The sequence below is a fragment of the Metarhizium album genome (assembly GCF_000804445.1).
Source record: "Metarhizium album ARSEF 1941 chromosome Unknown scaffold_29, whole genome shotgun sequence".
Taxonomy (NCBI): domain Eukaryota; kingdom Fungi; phylum Ascomycota; class Sordariomycetes; order Hypocreales; family Clavicipitaceae; genus Metarhizium; species Metarhizium album.
Genome location: NW_024467603.1, coordinates 69350 through 93085, shown reverse-complemented (window position 1 = coordinate 93085; position 23736 = coordinate 69350). Strand labels below are relative to the sequence as shown.

Below are 23736 nucleotides of genomic sequence, written 5' to 3'. Positions count from 1 at the left end.
GTCCACGTTGTGCTAGGCGTGTCCTATGGATACTCGCTTGCACGTTTTTTTTTTCTATGGAGACGTGGAGATGCGCGGGGCTTGGAGTTTTCGTGAGCGGGGTTTCAGAAGTACGCCGTCTGTGCCTTGATGGGTAGACACGTGCGATAGGCCAAACCGTCGCTTGGTATCCGCGGACTGCCCGATGATGGGGTTTTCTCGAAGGTCGGGAAATGGAGACGGCCTGGGCCATGGATGAATCCTTCTTTCATTAGTTTTGTGTGACACGGTTCGTAGATCCTGGTCACGCTGACTAAGGCGGCGTCGGTGCGCTACCCTATAGCCTGCTGGTGTCTTCAAATCGGCAGTCTTTGCACATTAGGTAGGAACGTGGTGCAAAAAAAAACAACAAAGAAAACACACAGCTGACACGTCTGCTATCACGCGAGGCACGGTTCAGCTGGTCAAGCGTCAATGTAGGCACGACGACGGAGCACTAGCACTGCCGCTGCTGCTGCTGCTGCTGCTACGACCCTGCCGCCTGTTTTGGGGTCGACGCGAGCCACTCAAAATTTTGTCCGCCATGGAAATCGTCGAAGTCGTCGTGACCTGGATCCCACAATGTCCCTCTCCCTTGCCTTGACCCGACGACTTGGTCCTACAATACATGGGTTGCTCATGGCATAAGACCACAATCCACATGGCAACTCCGACGGGGGTGCAAGCTCGCCAAGACGGCTTTCAATACTAATCTATCCGCCGACTGGCCCGGGTTGCGTCAGGGTTCGCCGGCTTGGTCGAGCACCTGTCCCCCCCCCCCCCCCCCCTTTGGATTGGCCTTGGACTAGCCGTTGCTTGTCTCGTCTTTCTTGCCCGTCTTTGCCCGTCCTTGTTCGCCTCCCCTTGTTCGCCTCAGAAAAAAACAAAAAAATTAGATTGTGACGCACAGCTTCACCATCTGGTGGTCTCGTGCGTCTGTCTTGCGGCAAGCAGCCCGTCCGGACCAATCGTCATTGTGGATTGGATCCCCACCGTCATCGGTTTGAATCTCGACTGGCCTCGTCCGAGATGGCCATGCCTCATCCAAGGTGGGTTGGTTGACCACTTTCCCCTCAGACCACAAGTGTCGTCCTGGACGAGAGAGGCAGAGCCGCCCTCTCGTGGCATGCGATTGCTGTGTCTCGCCCGACCCTGACCCTCTTCCTTGACCTCTACAATGTCCTTGCTTGACTTGGCTAACGAGCTGCTGGTAGCCGTGGCCCAGTTCCTCGACGCCGAGCGAGACATTGATGCCCTTGGCCGGTCCAACAAGCGACTCTACAATCTACTCATCACCCATCTGTATCGATACAATGCCCGCAACTCCAGGGCGTCCGCTCTTGTGTGGGCAGCCCAGACTGGCCGAATAGAGACCTTGCGACGCGCCATTTCCGTCGGCGTCAGGGTCCACGAGTTTGCGCTGCTACCCATCGCCTCTGAAAAAGGCCATGTCGACTTTGCCAACCTGCTGCTCTGCACTCCTGGGGTGGATGTCAACGTGATCAACATGGACGGCTGGACGTCCCTGGCGGCCGCCTCGAGGCAGGGCCACGCCGACGTGGTCAAGCTGCTTCTCGCTGCAAATGCACATTTACAGACAAACTACGCCGGCTGGACGCCGCTCAATGTAGCTGCCAACGATGGCCACCTCGAAGTGGTGAAGCTGTTGTTGGCTGCAGGCGCAGACGTGTCGGTCCCGAGCGAGTTGGGTTGGACACCTCTAAAGTCTGCTGCCGGCAATGGACATCTCGACGTCGCAAAGCTTCTCCTAGCACACGGAGCTGACGTGGACGCAACCGCCGAACAAATGTGGACGCCCTTGCATTCCGCCGCCAATGCTGGACATGCCCATGTGGTCGAGTTGCTACTGGACCGAGGAGCGAACACGGCTGCTGCAACTGCAGATGGCTGGACCCCTTTGACACTGGCAGCCGACAAGGGCATGGCAGAAGCAGTAAAGACGCTTGTAGCAAAGGGTGCCGACGTTGCTCTGGCCTGTGGCAATGGATGGACACCAATCACGCTTGCTTCGGACAGTGGTCATGTGGCCGTCGTGCAGATTTTGTTGGAGAAGGGTGCGAATGTAAACTCGACATGCAACAATGGCTGGACCCCCTTGGCCCTCGCTTCTGGAGCTGGCAACGTTGCCATGGTTGAGCTGCTGCTGAACCTTGGAGCCGATATTCACGCAACCAACGGCTCCGGCTGGTCATGTCTCCTCATCGCCTCAGACAGAGGTCATTGCGACGTTGTCAAGGCCCTCCTCGCCCACGGCGCCGACGTGCTCACAGCAAACCGTAGCGGGTTAACGGCCTTGCATGCTGCCTCAGAAAACGGCGATGTTGAAGTAGCCGAGCTGCTGCTTGCCAACGGCGCTGATGCAGCAGTAGGAAATAGATGCGGTTGGAACGCTGTTCACATTGCTGTACACAACAATCACCTGAAACTCGTCGAGCTGCTCCTAAGAACCCCGGGCATTGATCTTGACTTGAGGGACAACAACGGACGCAGTGCCTCATACCATGCAGCAATGAGAGGAAATGCCGACATGGTGGATCTGTTCCTAGCAAGGGGGGCGTCACTGACTATACCAGATGCCTATGGCTCGGAACCCATCTTCTCGGCCGTCAGAAATGGCCACGAAGCGGTTGTGCGCCGACTGCTAGCCGCGCAATCCTATTCGCTGAAGCATCTGGATGGCTTTGGACACAACTTGCTTTGGTGGGCTCAACGAAGTGGTAGCCTAGACCTACTGCAGCTCGTCCGGCAACACGTCAGCCTGCACCATGATGGCGTCGAGTTGGATGAGGACATGGAGCCCGAAAAGGTTCCAGCCAAGTTCGTCGAAGATGCCTGCTGGTGCGAGGTGTGTACTCGATGCACGGTACTCGGCACCGTCTCGTACGAGTGTCCCATGTGCGACGGTGGCTTCTTTCTTGTCTGTGCCGAGTGCTATGAAGCCGGCGCGCGGTGTCGCGATAACAGTCATGACCTTGTCCCCCATTCTTGCAGCAGAGTAGCTTAAGCAAGAAGCAGATAGGGTCAAAGGCCCAAGCTTGTGCCGCGCTTCGAAGTAGTAGATGTCTTGGTGTTGACGAGGCTGTTAAAGATACCCGGTTCTCAGACGTATTTTGTATTCTCTTTAATGGAAGTAGTCAGGATTCAAATGAATTTCCTGCAACGAGGGTTGGACGAGAGAGCAAGTATCTGAACACAGGGCACATAAAAAATGGCTTCACACCCTGGTAGAAGTTGCACACCACGCCAGCTTATTGGGACTAAACGCACACTCTGTAAGCTTGACGAACAGCCCCCGGGACGCCTTCATCCGTGGTAATGCGCTGCTCAGGACAGGGGTTACCGAATATCCATGGTAGTTACAGAGTAGAGCCAGCAAGGTGCATGGTCCAGAAGAGCCCCTGCCAACAGCATCCGTCGAATGGCCGGTATCGGAGTGCGTAAAGGCAATCAACGAACGATGCATCGTCCAGAACCGTCAATCGCAAGTCCCAACGCAGCGTTCAAATCGGCCTAGCAGGTCATGGAGAAACACATACGCAATCAACTCTCTTTGAAGAATCCACCCTCTTCTCCAGCGCACTGCGTTTGCCCTCTGGTAACGTACTACTTGCGGGCTTAACATGCAGTCCTTATGAGGCATTTCATGGCCGTTGTGACGCGAAGCTTTGTGAGGCCCCTCCACAGCCTCCTGTAACAAATAGTGAGCGGCGTTCCGGTGACACCCGAAACTATCTAGGACATACGGTGGCGGTGCTCGTCAAATGAGGCCGGCCAAGCCTAGAAGCAGGCCCTCCAAGGAGTAGAGGCCAGCTCCTGAGTCCTGATACGGCACCCTACATGGAACCAGAGAGATGGTGGAAGATGGCATCGCGGCATGCTGAGGAGAACAAAAGAACATGTCGTTTGTTCCGTCCCTGATGGCGTAGGCTGGTAGTTTTGGGACCATGATGCTAGCACTAGCAGCTACCTTCTAGACGTGATCAGCTGGTGTGAAGTAAAATTTGAGAAAATAGGGTAGATTATTATCAAGTAAGGTAGGCTAAATAAAGGGGAAGGGGACAATCAGCCAGAACCAGCTGACAATTGGGGATGGGGATTACGGGATATCGACGACGGCAGCGTGAGAGAGGGCGGCAATGCCATGTATGGATTACACTTTCCGGATATTTCTGTATTTCAAAACGCCGTCGCCAAGTTCGGCGGGCTCTCAAGGTCGACCTTGGCGCGGACATGGTAGATGCCGATGCGGCCGTCGCTGTCGCCCACGACGAGGGATTTGCTGTCCGTCGAGAACGCCAGCTCCGTGATGCGGCCAAGGTCGTCGAACTGCTCCAGGCCCGGCCTCGGACCGCGATCCCGGGCGTGGCATTCCGGTCCGGCCAGCACCAGATTTCCCGCGACGACATGACGTCGACGACGGCGATGGTCCCCCGGGCACCGATCGCGGCGCCGCTGGCGTGGCAGTACGCCACATACCGACAGTCTGGCGAGATGCACGATGTGCAGTTGGGGATGGCGAACGTCCTGGTCGAGCTTGCGGCCAGGTCCCAGACGAGGACGTTCCGAGACGACACCTGGACCGGTGCGAGTTTGTAGTTGGACCCCGTTGCGGCCTGAGCTGCTGGCGCCGGCACCGCGCGGAACGTGGCGGGAATCCAGATGGACACGACGACGCTGCCGTACGTGGCGAGGTCGGACGGGATGGCCGTGTCGATCTCGCGGTGCTGCCACGGCCGGGCCACTCGATACGGCTTGCTTCCAGCGAGGCCGTTGTCGTGCGTGTGCCATGCCACCAGCAGGGTTTCCCTGTCCGGCGGCGGCTGTCCCCGCCGCGGAGGCCGAGGACCAGCGGCGGCCACGAGGAGCGGGCTCGTCGGCGACAAGGCCAGCTCGGGGTACTGCGGGACAAAGGGCAGGCTTGCCTCGGCGAGCCTGATGGATTTCATCTTGACAAACGGCTTCTTTCCCGTCGTTGCCGCGAACAAGTCGATGACGCCGGTTCGGCCTTGGTACGTGGCCAGCCGTCCCCATACGCGGTGGCATACCTCCACCTTGCCCACGGACCAGCGGTCGGCGTTGTCGAGGGTCTGCAGGCGTTTCTTTCTTTCCCAGTTCCATATCTCGACGGATCTGCCGAATCGGGTGGCAATGGCAACCAGGCTGGATGTCTCTGATAGGATGGCATGGCTTCGGATGAGGTAGTCACGCGAGCGGGACTGCGCTTCCGTGTACGACGAGAACTTGATGACGCTTTCGGTGCCGCCGGTCGCGAGAGACCACACCTTGACAATGTTGTTGCCGTGCTTGGTAGCTAGTGTTGATGATGTGGACGACATGTCCAGGTAGTACACACTGTTGTTGATGCGCTTGTCCTGCGACACCACCAAGCTCTTGAGACACAGCTCCAAAGACAATTGTGAACGTTGGTCACCATGCTGAGCTTCAGAAGGGGCCGAGTATTGCGTAGACGTTGGCGAGGTGAAGGAGAATGACGGGGTCGTCCCGGCCACAAGGCTTCCTGACCCGTCGGAATAGTGAGACGAGCGTCCGCTGCTCTCGACAGATCGTTCTGATGGGCGACGTCCAACGGATCCCGAGGGGCTGTTGGCTGTTCTGAAAGGCAGCGGCGGAAGAGGTTTATCCCCCGCCAGGTGAAGGCTGTAAGCCGGGTAGTTTGCAGACGAAGCGCAGGAGAAGGTGCGTCGACTAGATGGGCAGGATTCTTCGTAGTAAGAAGAAGGGCGCCTGGGTACCGTGTCGATGGCGCTCTCTCCGTCCGGTCGATGGCTGGGGATGCCCGGCGCCGATTGACGTGATTGTCTTGCCGCAATCTGAGGGTCATCGTCGTTGCCGTCTCTGCACTCGTTCTCCACCGCGGCCGCGATGCCGCCGCTGATGAGTGCCCTGAGGCGGCGCATTTGTTCCCGACGGGTTGGGGGAGTTCCTGGACGCACGCGACTCCTGTTTCATCTTGCGGGGGAAAAAGATGCAAAGTCAGTTCTCTCTACGTTTGGATTCCAGTCTGTGCAAACGGACCCCCGTGGCGGGGATTCATGCCGTCCCTCGCGCCGCAGCCCGTGGCCAGACGAGGAGGAAGAGAGAGGTAGTACATGTATGCATATATCCATCTGGGGACATCCGGGACGAAAGAAACAAGGCCTTACCAGTTTCACGGTTCCACTGCGGGATGGACGTGTTGACTCCGTCGCAGGATCGCGGCGCGGAGAAGAATGCTTGATCTGTCTTGGAGATGGCCGAGGTCAATTCTGATATTGTGTAAGAAAGAGGCTGCCGAACACGACGATTCCCAGGATGACTTTGCTGTCTGGGGGTACATATGTTTCTGGGCTACGTAATACGGGGTATCTCGCTTCACTTGGTATTTATCCATCCGACCGGGAGTGAGAGAGAAGGTTATCCCCAGTTTCGTTTTGCCGTCGAGCAGCTTAATCCCGTAGATTTTTGTGGAGTCCTTCCACCCCTCAGTGAATTGAAGCAACCTGGGTTTCAATGTTTTTGGGCGAAGACGAGAAGTTTCGGCCCAAACAAGCAAGCTGCATAACGTCGAGGCTTCTGGACCCGGACGACTAGGGGCGTGGCACGGGTAAAGGTCCGGGGCTGTTGAGTGATTGGAGAAGATGGGCGAATGGCCAATGGAGTCTTTGCCTGAAGCAACTCGTCAACTTCAGCTCTTGAGCCTTTCACCAAGACGCCACTGCGCCACGAGAACCGGGTCTCCCTGAGCCAGCAAAGCTGACCGGCGGAAGCAGTGTCTTCCTGACGACTTGCTGGTGCAGACGTATGTTGCAGAGATTGTGTCAGCGTTGAGGGGTCTCTGCTATGGGCTATTGATGGCCTGGTAGCCGCGCGGCCTCGGAGTGAATCTCTGAACGGGGCGAAGCAGCGCCTGGCCGTCCGCCCGGTCGGCGAGCAAGGTGGATGAATACTTCGACCTAACCTACCATGAGCCGATAACAGCGACTAATGTCTGATGACCCAAGACGGCGGGCGGCTAGGCTAGTCCCTAGCCAAGTTTCCGCCACGCCATGTGCCAATGTTGCGACCTTGTCTGGCAAGTCAGGGGTTCCTGAGTAAAGGCATGGATCTTCCTGGGGAGAAGCAGGGAAGTAGGGGTGCGGAGTTGACATTGTCACAAGTCTTGAGTAGAAGGACCTAGATTCTGGACAAAACTAAGAGATGCTACGTAGTACTACGTACTACAAGGTTTGCCTCTTCCCTGCCAATGCAGTGTTAATAATTAGCATGCATAGGGACCCCAGGCCATGCATTGCACTCACAGCACTCATGATGAACCAACAAGGGTTCGACTGGTACAACGCGGCATGATGATGACAAAACTCCACTCGGTCACGGAAAACAAAAAGTAAACGAGGTCCATCAACTTCGGATGAACAGGTTTGCCCAAGCCTCGGGTCAAGAGGGTCTGACGTGTTGTTCGTCCTTGTCGTTCAGGCCTCGACGTGATGGTGAATGCTGCCCCTAAGACCCGTCACGGCTCGCACATGGCGCATCGAAAGAGTCCTGCACGCGAGAACCCGGTCTCAACGTGGCCTCGTCAATAATACCTATGTCCGTGTTTTTAGGCAGTACTATTAGCTTCCTAGACCACGGTCACTCTAGCGGCAGTGATCCGGATCTTCAGACCACGGCGGGGGCCGTACATGCGACGATCGCGATCGAAATGGCTGTACAATGAGTAGGAGCCGCAAGGATGACAGTGGGCTCGTATATACCGATGGGACCTTTATGACACCATGGACAATCGAAGTCTGATAGAGTCATCTCGCCCGCAGACCACGAATTTTCCTTCTTATCTTTCTTTCTATTGCCTTGGGCGTGGTTTATGTGCGATCCGCCTCATTGTCCTCGTGGCTATCACACCAGGCCTGTTTCAAGATTTCGAGCGCTGCGTGATGCCACGGTCTTGCCTGTACCAGATGAGTCTCCCGGGGTATATTTCCAGTGCAGCCGACACCAGGGGCCGCAACGTCGTAAGCCAAGACATCAGAAGCGAAACATGCAGGTCAATGCGCTGGTATCAATAACGCCCTTCTTTAGGCTGTTTCTTGGCAAGCTCCAGAACCCTTTTGTAGCCGTGAGAGCAGTAGCCCACGCTGATAGTCGGGAAAAGAGGTAATCTGTGCACGAAGTCGACGGTGAAGCCATGGTTGCAGACAGGCGAGAGAGGTTGACGTTGAACAAGAGGTAGCGGGCAGATTACCGTCTCTGTGGTGGCATTAGATCCTCTCCAATATCCACACCAGGCAACGGAGTAATAGGATCTGTACGGAGTAAATCGACGTGCTTAATCTCAGCCCGCTCGGCACCGTTGTGGTCAGGTGCCACATCTTTAATTATGAGCTAAAATTGCTGGACTAAGCTGAAGAGTAGTATACCTCGGAAGGCTTGGATGCCCAAACGGTCCACGGCGCAACTGTACAAGCGACTTGTTGCAAGAGACTGCTGTTATTACTCGTGGGGAGTGATGAGAATTTTGACCGTTCTCGCTGGGAAGTAACTAATGCACCAAAAGATGCGCAGACAGAGGACACTCTTCATGTGTACTAATACCCCCGTACATCCTGTGCGACAGGAAGCAATCTCCACATGGCTCCTCCTGCCGATTGTTTGCCTTCTGGAGATATATTACGATCGGGCTTGTTTGAGAACAACCAGGATACACTTCCAACGTGTGAGGAGCCTGGAAGGTCTTGCCAAGCGTCTTGGCTCTCGGTCAAGCACTTCGCGTTTCCGGTGAGGCAAGCCCGTCAACCGCATTCCCGCCCGTTCGGCAACATCGGGAAACCGACAAAATTCGACAAACCAATCGGGTCGTCGACATCGTCTCGGGCGCCATGAGGTCGTTCAAGAGGTCACAGTGGCAGTGCCAACAGTGCGTGCTTTCGCCTCTTTGTCTGGCTTCTCGCATGCTCCTCGTCTGGCTCCAGCTCAGCTTCGGCACTCGACCAACTGTATGTGCTCCGAAAATGTCACCCGTGACGCTTGTATCCCTTCCACTTGGACGTGCCGCACGTATCCGAGCAGCCTGTACGTGTGCTATTGCTTGTCCACCGAGCCCTGCCTCCAGCAGTTCGTGTAGATGCTGTCCTGGTCATGTGGTTCTAGGCCGCTCAAGGCCGGGTGAACGCCCTTGCCATTGTCGTCATGAGCACTACCTTTGCGTGGTCACCGAGGCGTCGTAGAGGTAGCGGCTGGTGATATATTAGAACGACTTGCGATGTTTCCAAGAACTTGATAGTCCATGGGAAGCATTGTATGAGGCATCAACGCCGAGCTACGACGGCAGAGGGAATCCGCAATTGATCTGGGCCGTGAGGGCCGATGGATGGCAGTCAGGAATGAAGGCAAACAAAAAAAAATTGTCAGCCTTTCTGCAAAACAGCCTCGATCTCGGCCTCTCGCGTCTCTGTGCGCTGTTTGTGCGGGTTTAGTTTTGTTGCCTGAGGAATTAAAATTCTCCATCACCAGGAATCGCGACAAGTCCCCGACAGGGTCACTTTTCCCGTATCGAATTTCTGCAGCAAACCTTTGCAGCTCCGCATGGCCTGCCGACACAGCGCAGATAACAAGATCAACAAAGGCCGCGGTGTAGCAGTCACGACAAAGTCCGCCTCACCAGCTACGTCAGACTTTTAACACGCTGCGGTGCTTGGTCGGGTGCACAGCGGGGGACTTCTCGGCAGTGTGATTGATATCTTTAGGGCAACGCAGCCAGACCCTGCAACGGGCACCACCATGGCCATCTCTAGTATGATTCATCTCCAGCCCTTTTTGCGCATTCCTCGTGCGGTTGCGCCATCGCCTGCGTGCAGTGGCGAGTGGCATAACCACCTCGCTGACCTCGAAACCGTGCTACTTCGCAAAGACCGCGACAACTTGTATTGGCCAGATGCTGCCGAAACCGCCGCGGGCATGAGAATGACATCCATGACGACAATGGAATAGGCAGAGGATGCCGTCGACTACTATCAGACCCGGGGCCAGACGCCAGATCGCCATTGACTCGCCCGCGCTTTGGCTCGCAAGATTCCTGACGCCCTTGCACTACAATTACGTGCGACTGGACAAGTATGGTAGAGCCTGCCACTGAGGCTCTAAATGTTGTACCTTATCAAGCAGGGCGTCATTGCTACACAGACGGTGTAAACCATGCGGAGTTTCTCACCGGGACATGTCAATGTCCGTCAATCAAAGTTTCAGTTTACGCTTGGGACACGTCGTGACAGACGGACTCTGATATTCATCTTCGGTGCTCCGACGCCTGGACCGATTGATACAAGATTGATGTGTGATTTATGTATGTGTATGCTGGTACGTAGAGTACCCTCGTGGCAAAAAGGGATTCTGACGCTCGAGTGAAGCAAAAACAGCGGATGTGCTTATACTCTTACGGCTCCAGGGAGAGGTTATTTTTCATCTTGTCACTGGCAACGCGATAGGGCACCCTCATGGGAAGTGCCAACCCTAACCCTTTCTGAGTAGCAGCACTCGCCAACCCCTTGACTCGGAGTCCATTCCCGTGTTCCATCCAAATCAATCAACCGCATGGCTAGGTTTTGCCGATGCATCGTGGTATGCAAGATGCCCATCTCAGAATTCGGCACTTGGTGGTGTTTTGAGAAGAGAAATGGCACAAAATTTAGCCATGAGAATTCGAACATGGCAAGATCCGACGGATGGTATGAGTATTGCTCCTTGAACCCCACGCACAAGGTTGACCCAGAACGACTGTAACCTATTGATACATAATTGGACAAGCCCTGTACAGCCATTACTGAAGAGTTGGTCATTGGAGCAAGTTGGTAGTGATCAGTTGCCTGCTCTGTGACTATATCGTGCATACGGCAACGCACAATAGCCAAAGGACACAAACTGAGGTGATGTTTAAGATGCAACGAATAAAAGCGCGAAGACCTCATGTGCGGCCGACGACGACTATTGGGCGTGAAGGCCCGCCTTGCTGCCTCCTAGCATGAAGCCAAAGTGACAACATTCGCACCACGCGGGATATGCGACTCTATGTTAGCTGTGTGGCCACAGGTCAACACCGGTGATTATCCAACAATACACGACAAGAAAAACGACGTGTCGTGCGGGACCTGTCCGTGAATGCCTGGGAGATCTGGCCAAGAGGCGGGAAATCTGAGCTGAAGTTGGCAAGCATCCCCTCGTTCTTCCTGGCGGCTGGGGTTGTGAGAACCAGGTGTGCTATAAGCGGTAACGGGCGGACAAAGTGCGACTTGAATTTCAGTCTGGGCAAGAATCGAAGCCTGTTTTGGGTGTTTCATGATGGTCAAACGAAGTCAGACAGCCACAGTAGCAGTCTTCGCAACTGTTACGACAGTGAAGAAACAGCCACGGCTCCGGTACGAGTTCTGGTTTCAGGCAGATCGGAACGTCGTGCTGCCGCTCAGGCTTCCGATTCCCAAGTAGTCAAGGAGCGCACGGTCGTGCCACACCAACTGCCGAGCCAGTTGAACAAGAGCTGATCAGACGTACGGGGATGGAGCCAATGCGTCTCCGAGTCCCTTTGCAATGCTACCAAGCGACCGCCGCCGGCGGTCCGTGGAGTCAACCGCGTCGGACGCGCGCAGTCTAAACAAGTGGCTTCAGCCATTGCCGAAGGCAAAACCTCAGCCCAGGATCCTGCTCGCTACTTCACAGCACAAATCTTGGTACAAAGCATGGTGTGGTTACTTTGTTACGAACTCTAACCATCTTGCCTCGAGCCAATATTGGAATGGGCATTGTAGACGATTTGCGCATCAGAGGGAGACGGATAGCACGGACAGGCCGAGCGCATGGCTTCAAAAATGGGGAAACAATGCATTACCGTCTTTTGTACCGGCTGCCCCCAGGATATCATCTGTCTTGCCCCTCGACCTCGTAGGGAAGAAAAAGGAAGAAAAGCAAGTTCCCGGCACATGTCGGTATTTTGTGATTACCATGGACGACGCGAAGCCTCAGTGCGGTAAACAGGGCGACTCTAGCCAACATGAATACGACTTGACTCTCCATGTGGTTGGCCTCTGTATGTCATGAATCCGACCCCGGCCGTGGTCTCGTACTGGATCAACTGACATTGGGAACTTTCAGTCGTGGTTCTATTTGTGTCATGCCTAGGTAATTATCATACCTCTAAATCCATCGTCTTCTGCGACTAACAGCGTCCTAGGATGCGGCTTCCCTGTTGCGGCGAGAAAGCTCAGATGGCTCAGGATCCCGCCAAAGATTTTCTCCGCCTGCAAACACTTTGGTACAGGTGTCTTGATAGCAACTGCGTTTGTTCATGTGAGTGGCTCTACACGGGGCATGACAGAGCTCCGAGTACATGGGCGGACTTGTTGCTGATAGCAAAGACAGCTACTGCCGACGGCGTTTACGAGTTTGGGAAATCCCTGTCTCCCCGACTTGTTCACCAAGGACTACCCCCCCTTACCGGGCGCCATCATGATGGGCTCTCTGTTTGTGCTCTTTGTCATTGAAATGTGGCTCGATTCCAAGGCTGGTGACCACTCTCACGGTGGCCCGACTATGGCCGGCGTTTCTGGCCATTATCAACATGACGCAGCTCAAGCACGTGCAGACTCACCAAGACGGCAGTATAATTGCTCTCAAACAGCTGAGCAGCGTAGTCTCCCCGTGGTGTCGGGCGAGAAGCCGCCCACGACGGGCTCCCACCCGACGTCACTCGACGAAAAGTCAGATGACGAGCAGACTCTCCAAAACGACTACGAATACGACAAGAGAGGCCGCAGACTGTCGAGAATGCCCACCTGGTCCGTCGCCTCCTACGAGCAACATGCTCGGCAGCACACGGAGCTGATGAACACACTTCGCCGGCCCGAAGACGGAGAAGGAGGCTTGAACATGGCGGACGAAGAAAAAGCCCAAGACACAATCACGGTATCCAGCGTGGACAGGGACGGCGAGCCCGTGGACCGAACTCTCTTGAAGAGGATGTCAACCAACATTACCTTGCTCGAGGGGGGGATCCTGTTTCACTCTGTTTTCGTGGGAATGACGGTGTCCATCACAGTAGAGGGCTTCGTGATTCTTCTCATTGCCATCTCGTTTCACCAGCTCTTCGAAGGCCTCGGCCTGGGCTCCCGCATTGCGGCCGTGCCGTACCCCAAGACTAGCGTTAGACCATGGGTCATGGTGTTGGCATTCGGAACCACCGCACCCATCGGACAGGCAATCGGTCTGTTGGCGCGAAACACGTACGACCCCGAAAGTGCCTTTGGTTTGATCATTGTCGGAGTATTCAATTCCATGTATGCTTTCCTTGGAGGCGAGCATCCCCCGGGTCGAATGGCTAGGCTAATCGGGCACAGTTCCTCTGGACTACTGATCTACGCTGCGCTCGTGGACTTGCTGGCGGAGGACTTCCTGTCCGAGGAAGCAAACCGGCTGATGCGCACAAAGGACAAGGCCATGGCCTTTGCTTGGGTTCTTCTCGGAGGTGAGTAAGCAATCAAGCAATGCGACCGGGCAATTGGGTCGAGCTAACAAGTGTGGCGTGCTTGTGCAGCACTCGGCATGTCCGTCGTGGGTGCCTTTGCGTAGGTTGGACACGGCCACGAAAGACGGGCACAGAACGACACGACACGATTCGCAGCGAGGGTGTCACCGCATAGATTCATGTTTTATGACTTGCGGCATTGAAAGGCAACGAAAGCGTGTATCCGTACACGAGAGGTTAGGGCGGGTGGCGGCCTGTGGGCTTGAGGATGGCATTTGAAGCGCAGCTAGCTGCTTGTTCTTACGCATACCGGGGTCCGGAAGCGCTGAGCTTCAGAAACATGACAAGCTGCCCAGCCCACTTGTAGGAACTGCTTGCTGTTTCTCGACTCTTCTGGGAACGCATATCGGTCCGGCTTCTTCCCACACGCCGCGAAAGCTGGAAGAGAACCATCCATCTGGGAAAAGGACCGTACAAGAACATACGCAGACGGTGGCCCTGGCTACTGCGCATCTCCGCGTGGCGAGGCCGACGGACAACATCGACGCGCTGCTGCCCTTTTACCGCGACGGGCTCGGCTTCGAGGTGCTCCTCCGATTCAAGAATCACGACGGGTTCGACGGCATCGTGCTGGGACACAGGGATGCAGCGTACCATCTTGAGCTCACAAGCGTGACGGGACACGAAGCAGGGACGGCCCCAACCCAAGACAACCTCCTCGTCTTCTACCTCCCCGAGCCGGAGCCGTACCGTGCCGCCGTGTCGAGGATGGAGAGTCGCGGGTTCAGCCGTGTGGCCACAATCCCTACTGGGATCGAGGCGGAACGGCTTTTGAAGATGCCGACGGCTACAGAATTGTCCTGGCCAACATGGCCGCACCTATTTAGTCGTCTTTGCGCGCGGGGCAGTGTTGTTGGACCAGCTTCACACAAGCTTGAGATTTAGATGAGAGGATTACAATGTATGAGCAGCAGCTGCACAGAGGTCGCCGCCGGCCGGCGCAGAGGTGAAGTTGACTACTTTGTGTTATTCGACTCGTTTCAACCTGCCGCTTGTGACGTCACAAATGTACCCCGCGAAGGCACGTCGAGCACAAGAACACTATTCGTCAACGCCTGGATATCACCGAGAACGCTCTGCTTGACGGTCGCCACAGGGGATGAACAAGAAGTGGTCTCCGTCCACTCGCCCTGATCCGCGCGAAGCCTTGCGCCACTGCTCCTCTGAAAAGAAGCCATGTAGCTCGGCGTTGTTGCTCGTGATACTCTGCCGGCCGCCTGGGCTCTTGCTGCCTTGCTTTCCGCGCCCTAGATATATGTGGACTGGCAGCGATGCCGTGTCCCAGCATCGAGCAGAGTACTTTGAGACGTGGGCTTCCGTCACGATGGACCTGTGACCCAAGGCGTGCCTGTGCTCGGGCGAGGCCGTGTAATGTGACAAGCATGAAGACGTTGACGCCGAGGAGATTTCCGGACTTACGTCCTGCATCGCACTTGAAATTGTTTGGGTTGCGTACATTCGCGGCTCCCGACACTGAACAGTGGAAGCTCTGCGTCAAGATCCGACAAATGTCCCATCTACCCTATACTTCTGCATCGTAGCCAACGCCAGGTCGCAGCACGTCGCAGATGAAGCCACCGACGGTCGATGATTCAGTTGACCTGCTGCAATCAGGTACTATTGGCCTTGGAGGTTGTCGTGTGTGCGGCGCGCTTTCAGATGAGTGTCCTGCATCCTGCTGGCAGAATCCTGCATTGTTAAGTGTTCACCGTTTGTGCGCCTGCCGTTTCTGAGGCCTCAGCTTGCGACTTCCTTACAAAGCAATTTTACGTCATACTTTCGAAGGACCGACCACGGCCATCTGACGATCCTTTATTGAATCGAACCTCCGTTGCATCTTTTTAGCAGCGGCAAACGGACAGGCCTTTTCTTCGCATGTACCGAGTGTGCCGCAGATGCCACGGGCGACAAGACCACATATGTGGCCACGGCCAGTTGGCCATGAAGACGCATGTTCAGCTTGATACGGAGACCTGACCAGAATATTGTTTCGCAACTCCCTTGCCGAGCTCATATAACTTACATGTAGCTTACTTATTGTTGTTGCAGGGCATGTTACCAACGTGACATCGCTACGGCAGCTGCTTCATGGCTTCCATCTGATTGGAGAGCCGAGAGCTCCATGCAATTCTAGGCCCTTGGCTCACTACTTCGAGTCGCAAAGGAGCGCCTACTACCACCTGCTATGCTACGATGCCGTACAACAACTGACCATGTATGCTGATGGTCAGCAGGAGCCCAAAGGAGCACGATGCAGATAAACACACTGCAAGTGTGTATGCGTGGATGCGGAGGCACATGGAATGACGAAGGCGCCGCATACCATGGCGAGGGAGAGGATAGTTATATTCTAGACATTTGCCCTCCCCTCTCCATGGACTGGCCGTTGCAAAGCCCCCAGCTGGCACATACTCTCATCCTGGAGCTCGCCCTGCCCTGCTGAAAGATCTTTACTTGACATTGCGACCACCACGGAGTACAGGCAGCATCATGAGTGCCGAAGGTGAGCAAGGACCTGCTTCATCAGCACCCTCTCACTTTGCATTCGTCCAGCCGACCGATGTGCAGGCAGGCTCTTTGACAACCAGCACGGCGTGATCGGGGAAGTCGAGGGAGGAAGCGGCCAGATTCAACGGTACGCCGACGGGAAGCCCACAAGATTCAACTTCAAGAAAAGCTTCTCTCGGGCACCCAACCTGCAGATCACCCCCATACTCACCGACCGCCAAGGAGCTTTCCACAGCTTCTATCTCTACCTGCTCCATCCCTCGGGCGGCCCGCCAGTAGACAAGGACGGCTTCTACCTCGGAATCTTTAGCGACACCGGCAACAAGGTGGACTTTCAGTATTTCGCAAACAGCATCTTCGAGGCGTAAGCTGGGAAGAACATGTACCTGTCCTGTCTGTCCCTCGGCAGCAGGGAACACGTGGCAGAGGAGAGAAATGTAGACGAGACAACATGGCTGGTCGAGCGAATGCTTCAACGGGAACCCGAGAGTGCGAGCAGATGGCAACGAATATCAAGGACTGCACACCTGTATCCAGAGGAGCCCCTGAACAAATAGTCCAATCGAATGCCTCCCGTCTTCATCTCCCAACGCATGTATGTGATGCACAGTCTCGATCGACTGCCCACCTCAACATCCGTTTGCCCGCGAAGCAACTTCTCCGACGCCATGTCGAGCACCGTGCTGTCCGGGACAAGAGTCAAGAAGAAGAAGCAGCAATATCGCTCCAACAAGACCAGCTGGCAGTTGCTACTCCAAGATTGCCCTTGCCAGTGGCGATGACGCTCCAAATATGTGTTGGCGGACTGGCAAAATCCATCCAATATTCGCAAGCTTGGGTGCTGCCCGCAGTCCAGCTTAAAGGGCACCTTCAACTATAGCGATAGCTATTTTGGCGCATCTCATACACACAAGACTCTAGAGGCAGCAGGGAAAGCTCGACCGGTAGCAATCAATCGCAGTACTAGACGGGACGAACTATCGGGAACGGCATACCCAGAAACATGAATTCCCACGACCATCGCCAGCATCCCATCTAGGCCGTGGCTCGGTGACGCAACCACCCGCCGTGTTTACTGCAAAACACGTCCCGCGGAGCGCCGCCGCATGAGAATCTCTCCGCCGTCCAGCCCTGCCCCAACCTTTGGCACCTCGAGTATGCCGGCGGCAACCAAATCCGCCGCCAGCCTGGCAATGAGCCCGTCGCATCCCCTGGCGGCAAGGACGTCGATGGCGACGGGCAGAAACTCGGTGTGGTTCGTGATGGAGCTGAACTCGGGGACCTGGCCAAGCGGAAAGACGCTGTCCGGGGTCTCGGCAAAGATGGATATGTGCCCGTTGGAGAAGCCAAACGGCGGCACCGGCGGGTTGATGTACGCGTTGCGACTGACGAAGCGGACCGCGCCGCCGACCAGGAGGAGGCCGCTCGAGCAGGTCCGCGCTTCGGGGCTCCGCGGGAGGATCTTGTCGTTGAACCAGTCCATGAAGAGCGTCTTGTTCCGCACAGCATCCGGCAGGATCGAGTCCGGCTGGGAGTCCCCCCAGCCCCAGCGAGCCAGCGGGACTGGGTTGACAAACGGCAGGCGGCCGTCGTGAGCAGCTTGAGAAATGTTCTTGTCAGGGGCCGTGTATCGCGCAGGCGGGCTCCGAGTCCGTTCTACTCACCTGCATAGTCGCGGTAAAAGGGCTCGCGGACAAGCCTTGTCTGGTCCTTGGCAATCATCGCCGCGTACGTGGTGTTGAGGAGTTGCGAGAGGCCCTCGCCCCCGGCTGACGGTGGTCCCGTCGTCTCCCACTCCTTGTCCAGATCCAGGACCGTGGGCGTCGTACCGAGATATTCGGCCAGCTCGGAGACGAAGCCTTGTATGACCAGGGAGCGGGACGAGTTGTCGGCAGGCACGTCCAACAAGCGCAGCTGGGCAGGGTACTTGGGCCTCTCGCCTGCGAAATCCGTGTAGTTGTCCCCGTAGAGCGCGGCATTGGCGGCATTCCACAGGAAGGGGTCGCGGGCCAGGAATCCGGCCGTGTCCAGCCTGGGCGACAACGGCATGACCTCGTCGAGACTGACGAGGCCGTGGGAAGGACGGTTCCCGAAGACGCCCTGGAAGATGGCCGGTCCTCGAATCGAGCCCCCGGTGTCGCTGCCGACGGCTAGGTCTAACCATTCGTACGACGCCATTGACGAGCCCGCCCCTGCGGACGACGTGGCCGGGTCCTGGTATCCGTCTCCTCGGGGGTTGAAGGGGGAATGGTAATCCACCCAGTCTGCGGTCGGCGTCTCTCCGTTGGCGAACTGCGACGTCTTTTGCACGCCAACGATGACGGCGCCTTTGTCAATCAGGTTCTGCATCGCCGTGCCCGTGGTGCCGGCCGCCGGGTACAGATGATACCACGCACGGTTGCCGCAGCCCTTTTTGACGCCGGCCAGGGAGTAAATGTCCTTGACTCCGACGCGGACGCCGGCCAGAGGCTTGGCTGGAGTCTTGGTGAAGTACAGGCGGGACGGGACACCAATCGTTAGTGAATCGGCCGCCGGGACTTGCGCCGACAGCGTCTGGAAGCGGCCGTCCGGTCGTTGCAGGAGGGACTGGGTGAACGAGCCGGCAAAGTCGTCATAGAGCCGGAACGCCTGATGTGCCTGTCCGGTGAAGACGTTGACGAAATATGGACCCGAGGGTATTTTGTCAACGACGTCCGGCGAGAGCACGAGTGATGAGACTCCATCATGGTAGCTCCAGCTCCCGCTGGCAGACTCCGTGTTGAGATTGGAGACGACGAATATGTTTTCGAGAAAGGCGGGCTGCCAAACGTCGTCCACGGTAGACCAGTTCCGGGACAAGCTCTCCGGGCTCAAGTCGGTGTCTGATATCACCGTTGCGGGGATGAATCCGAGCTGGTTCGGCAGGGTCTTGACATCAAGCGTACCGTTGACAACCTTGCCCTGCGGGAAGGGCGAAACAAAATAGTTGATGGCGTTCAGTTGCAAGGAGACTCCGCCCCCTACCAGGGCACACGCAGCAGTAGCTGCCAAGGCGAGCAGCAGCAACGTCTGCTTGCGAGCCATACTGTCTGATATCTGGTCGTGCCGGGGACAGTCACCTTACCGAGGGCTTGGGGAGAAGCTGATGCAGCAGCAGCATTTAAGTAATATGAATAGCGCCATGCTTGTGAATCCTGGCACGTTGTCATTCCCCGAGTCTGGTCGCGGTTGGGTTGCGCAAGGACTGGCCCGGAAATTCAAAGGTCGACAAGAACCAGCTTTGCAGAAACCTCAGCACTTTGAAATCACCCAGTGTTGCTTGCTGTCCGTGTCGGTCGTTCAACTACTCCCCTCCTCTCCAACTGAACGGTATCCAAATACTGCAAAAAGATCGGCATGGCGAGCCAAGCATCTGGCAGGGCAACTTGACGCTACGCAGCCACATGGAGGTTTGATGGCTGAGAAGAAATGACGTGTCGTTGGAGCTGGTCCGCCACCTCGGTCCTGACGCACTGCTATGACCGGGAAAGCAGGCTTGCCAATGATGTTTTCAACTGTGCTCCGTACTCTGCAGTGGCGGGCATCTCGTGGATATCAAAGATCGCAACCCGTTTTCGTCAAGCACTGTATACCACCAAGTCGAGATGCTCACCAGGCTTTGAGTGACCGTGGGCGGCAAGTCTGCAGCTTACGTTGATCGTTGGGGTACACAGACGCAGTCGCGGGTCGAATATGTATATGTCGTGGAACCAGAGGACCAACTTTGGCTTGAAGCATTCGTAGTTACTCGGTACATTAAATAGTACATGACTGCATGGGACCAGGCTGTCCCTGGTTTTCCAAACATGTCACTTGCAAGATCTGCTTTTGATATCGGATGTGACGACCGTTTGTATCACAGTGGCCACCAATCAAACGTGTTAGGTTCTGTGTCGTAGTCGTACCGTTCGTCTTGAGCAGGTCGCCGTGTGAAGAAGTATCCGTGGTGATGCATACCGCCGTGTAACGGAGGAACTTCCGGCGAACGCCTTGGCCGAGAAAAAGAAAGGAGAAAGGGTCGAGACGGTCCTGAACCCAGTCGGCAAGGCATTTACTCGTGAATGCGAACCACCTCGGGCATGCGTTTCGGCGACCTACATGCAATCCTCAACACGACGTGACAGATTCCGCCCACCATCTCAGATGACTCCATTTGCTGCTTGGGCCACGTCATGTCCGTGGCTGTGGATAGCGAAGTCTCGATGCTCGTCAGCGAAGCCATCGAGGATGATGCTCCCATGTCTCGACGCCGCAACGCCACCTCAGTTGTGCATTCGAGTCGGCCCGTCCTTGACCACACGTAATGTGGCAAAGAGAAGGCCCGTCAAGGGGAACAGATGGGACGTCCTGTTTATGGCAGTCTCATAACCCCCCCTATTGAGAAAGGGACGGCCACAAATGCTACAGCGCTCATTGAGGTGAACAAACCGGGCAGCGGCGGCGCAAAAACGTCTTGACAGCTCCCATCATCGACTGACGGCAAAGGAGGCTTTGGTGTCGCCGGCGCGCGCATTGCGCATTGCAAGCCGTGGACAAGCCTTTGAGGCTTTCAACATCCAATCTCCTGAGACCCATGTGCGTTCTCGCATCCAAAGATGCCCAGAATCTCCGTGACTCGTGTTTTGTCTGACACACTTCTTGTCAGGGACCTTGGGCGTAGTATTTGGACAGGCGGTCGATAAGTTGACGACGCATGGTGCTCCTCTGTTGTAGGCTGTCCAGACCACATCAATTTTTCCTCTTGTCAACCCGTCTCAGCTCCATCAACTGAGCTGGGATAATTCTGGCTTTCGATTGAATTTCTACATGTCCCCATAAAGAGTTGTGTCCCTCTGACTTTCCAATAAACCAGTTGACCTCTCGAGTCAAGGCAAGTAGGGGGTCTAGGCGCGTGTGAGGTGGTATCAAATCAATGACCCAGAGGCCCTCCTGCTATCAAATGACTTTCCGAGGCCGTGTATCATGATGGGGAGCTGAGTTTCGCCGAGACGGCGTCGGACTGCACGTGCCGTAAGAGTCGAGTCACGTCTGGCAATAGACTCCGCCATCACAGCTACCCATTTGTCAGGGGTTTGTCACTGTCCAATGGTCCAGAGGCTCGTAGTTGCCATTTGTGTCTCAAGTTTCGCTCACTTGCGTTTGAAGTTTGGCCTTTGTCCTCCTTGTTTCACTCTTCGGCGGTGCGGGCCCGGCGGAGGAACGGGCAGAAAACTATAAGAGGACGGGCACGCGACGCCGACCTTGGCTCCGGTGCTTGTTCACTGATGCTGTGGCAAGTAGATTGAGTTTCAGGCTGTGATTCGTAAAATCAGGGGCAATCTCCCACGGCAATTGTGTCGTGCTTTTCAGGGCCTTAACATCGATCTATGTAGAGTAGGGTGCTTTCCTTGTAAGTTACAATCATCACAGGCATCACAAAGCTCCATCTCATTTGGGCTTGGCAGCATGAACTGAAATCTTGGCAACTGTACCTTTTACAGGCACCCACGCGCCCCTTGCTCGCTGATACATGATAAACAGGGTTTCAACAGGGACAGAGAGAGGTTCACATAAACTACAGCAGCTCTGCTTGAATTTGCCTGTAGTGTACTCCGTATGCCTAATTTAAGCCTAGAGCTCGTCTTGTGCTGGATTGTGCGTCAAATCTACACCAAAAACATTGACCCGACCCTGATTTTCTGAACCACAGCCTCGGGGCTACCCTACCAAGGTTTTGACATCTACCCTTTTGCTGGGGTTCCCCGGCCACCAAGGTATCGTGCGCAACCAATAAAGCAGTTCAGCGAGGCACTCGTGTAGCAAGTTCTTTATAAATTCGATACACGGGTGGCAACGTGTTCCGTAAACCTCACAACACCAGGCAAGTATTGGGCCTTGCATAGCCTCGACCCGTCATGAGATATCTACATGGTCACGTCCGGCTTTTGCAAAGCCCAGCGCTCTCCGTTTGCAAAGCAATGGGATGCAGATAAAACACTTCGTGGATAACCGAGGGAGCTTTCCACGAGGACTTGACTTTGAAGCCCCCCATGAGACCAGTCCGACTTCTCGCCGCTTTCGCCATCTCGGCCGTCGTGGCTTCGCCAACCGGCAGCCGGCCATCTACCCGGTCAACACCTGGGCCCGTGAAGGACAAGTTTGCGCGCTCGGAAAATCCTCCCAAATGTCTGCTGAAGCCTGCGAGCGATGCTCCGAAACACGGACTTCAGAAGCGCGGGGTCCAACAGAGCTGCAGCCCGTATGCGGCCAAGATTGCCAAGGCCTTCAAGACTTGCTCCCAGAGGGCCGCGAACTCGCTTAGGGTCCTGCAGGGCAAGGGAGATGCCAACGAGAAGAAGAAGCAGGAGTTGATGAAGAACTGGTTCGACAGCGGCGCAAATGACCAAGAGACGGTCAGACTGGTCACAGCCCACTACGCCCGGATCAAAGCCGAATGCGACCAAAACGGCCGCGGTCGTGTCGGCGTCCAGTGCGGGCCCTGTGGCGAAGGCATCGCCGGAGAGACATTCAAAGGAATGGGCCCGATTACACTCTGCACCGTTGCCTTGGAGGACAACTCTGCCGCGACAGATATTCAGGGCCAGGACCTCGGCGAAGTTTTGCTACACGAGATGGACCATGTCGTCGGGAATACAGACGACATTGCATACGACGTGCGACAATGCAAGCAGCTGAGCAAACGGCAGAGCCTCGACAATGCCCAAAGCTTTACCAAGTTCGCTCTGGCTACCGCAGTAGGCGACAACACGGGCGGGCGCGATGATTCCCCTGGATTTCCGGGTGTCGATCCGCCCCAGCCTGGTCAGCCTCCGTCTGGTCCGCCGCCTCCGTTTCCGCCGCCTCCGTTTCCGCCGCCTTCCTTTCCGCCGCCTTCCTTTCCGCCGCCTCCCTTTCCGCCGCCTCCCTTTGATCCACCTCCCTTTGACGGCGGCGACGGCTTCGGTCCGCCTCCCTTTGTTCCACCTCCCGTTGGCGGCGGCGACGGCTTCAGTCCCCCTGCCTTTGAAGGCGGCGACGGCTTCGGTCCCCCTGCCTTTGAAGGCGGCGACGGCTTCGGTCCCCCTGCCTTTGACACCGGCGAGAGCGGCCTCAGTCCCTTTCCCGTTGGCGGCGGCGATTCCGCCTTCAGTTCCCCTTATTGAAATATGTTGTGTAGTTGAACTCAACCTATGGTCCACCGAGACCGGCTGCATACGCGTCACGTACAAAGGGTCCGGCAGAAGGCTCAAGGCACGAGGGGGTTGGAAGCCCAAGACCTAGACAGATGCCTCCGTCACTGAGGCCAGGCTGCACACAGAGCTTGTAGGTCAGGTCCTCGGATTAAACCCTTGAATAAGACCTCGGATACTGCACGAGATTTATCTGTGAGTAGAGACATATTTGCTCTGAGCCTTCGTTATCATGCCCTCGTCACATCAGGCCAAAGCAGGCTGATAGTTAGTGAATGTTATGTCCAACAGACTCTTGTTTCAATTGACTCGGTGGATGTTTATGCACTGCCATTTTAAGGCTCTGGAGTCCTGACTGGTACGGCATGGTGTTTCGACTCTCGAGCCAGGGTTAGGGCTACCGGGCTGCTCCACTTTTTGCCTCGGGAATCCAAA

At 55.9% G+C, this 23736-nt stretch overlaps 6 protein-coding genes across 6 annotated transcripts; 4 read left to right on the top strand and 2 right to left on the bottom strand.

The window, feature by feature from the left end:
• Positions 1–1195: 1195 nt before the first annotated feature.
• Positions 1196–3043, top strand: MAM_07256 (Ankyrin repeat-containing domain protein; the record flags this gene model as incomplete). Its single annotated transcript, XM_040826054.1, has 1 exon — positions 1196–3043. One exon carries the CDS (start codon positions 1196–1198, stop codon positions 3041–3043), a length of 1848 nt encoding a protein of 615 aa, XP_040675903.1.
• A 1172-nt stretch (positions 3044–4215) lies between these two features.
• Positions 4216–5957, bottom strand: MAM_07255 (WD40/YVTN repeat-like-containing domain protein; the record flags this gene model as incomplete). The annotated part of the gene is made up of 2 exons (XM_040826053.1): positions 4216–4381; positions 4516–5957. 2 exons carry the CDS (start codon positions 5955–5957, stop codon positions 4216–4218), a joined length of 1608 nt encoding a protein of 535 aa, XP_040675902.1.
• A 6070-nt stretch (positions 5958–12027) lies between these two features.
• On the top strand, positions 12028–14491 carry MAM_07254 (Fe(2+) transport protein 3; the record flags this gene model as incomplete). The annotated part of the gene is made up of 6 exons (XM_040826052.1): positions 12028–12112; positions 12178–12204; positions 12257–12372; positions 12436–13546; positions 13616–13646; positions 13870–14491. 6 exons carry the CDS (start codon positions 12028–12030, stop codon positions 14489–14491), a joined length of 1992 nt encoding a protein of 663 aa, XP_040675901.1.
• A 1605-nt stretch (positions 14492–16096) lies between these two features.
• Positions 16097–16482, top strand: MAM_07253 (uncharacterized protein; the record flags this gene model as incomplete). The annotated part of the gene is made up of 2 exons (XM_040826051.1): positions 16097–16109; positions 16160–16482. 2 exons carry the CDS (start codon positions 16097–16099, stop codon positions 16480–16482), a joined length of 336 nt encoding a protein of 111 aa, XP_040675900.1.
• A 704-nt stretch (positions 16483–17186) lies between these two features.
• MAM_07252 (Amidase) lies at positions 17187–19177 on the bottom strand (the record flags this gene model as incomplete). The annotated part of the gene is made up of 2 exons (XM_040826050.1): positions 17187–17713; positions 17779–19177. 2 exons carry the CDS (start codon positions 19175–19177, stop codon positions 17187–17189), a joined length of 1926 nt encoding a protein of 641 aa, XP_040675899.1.
• Positions 19178–22161: 2984 nt separating this feature from the next.
• MAM_07251 (Metallopeptidase, catalytic domain protein) lies at positions 22162–23274 on the top strand (the record flags this gene model as incomplete). The annotated part of the gene is made up of 1 exon (XM_040826049.1): positions 22162–23274. The coding sequence occupies one exon, from the start codon at positions 22162–22164 to the stop codon at positions 23272–23274; it is 1113 nt and encodes a 370-aa protein (XP_040675898.1).
• Positions 23275–23736: the final 462 nt, after the last annotated feature.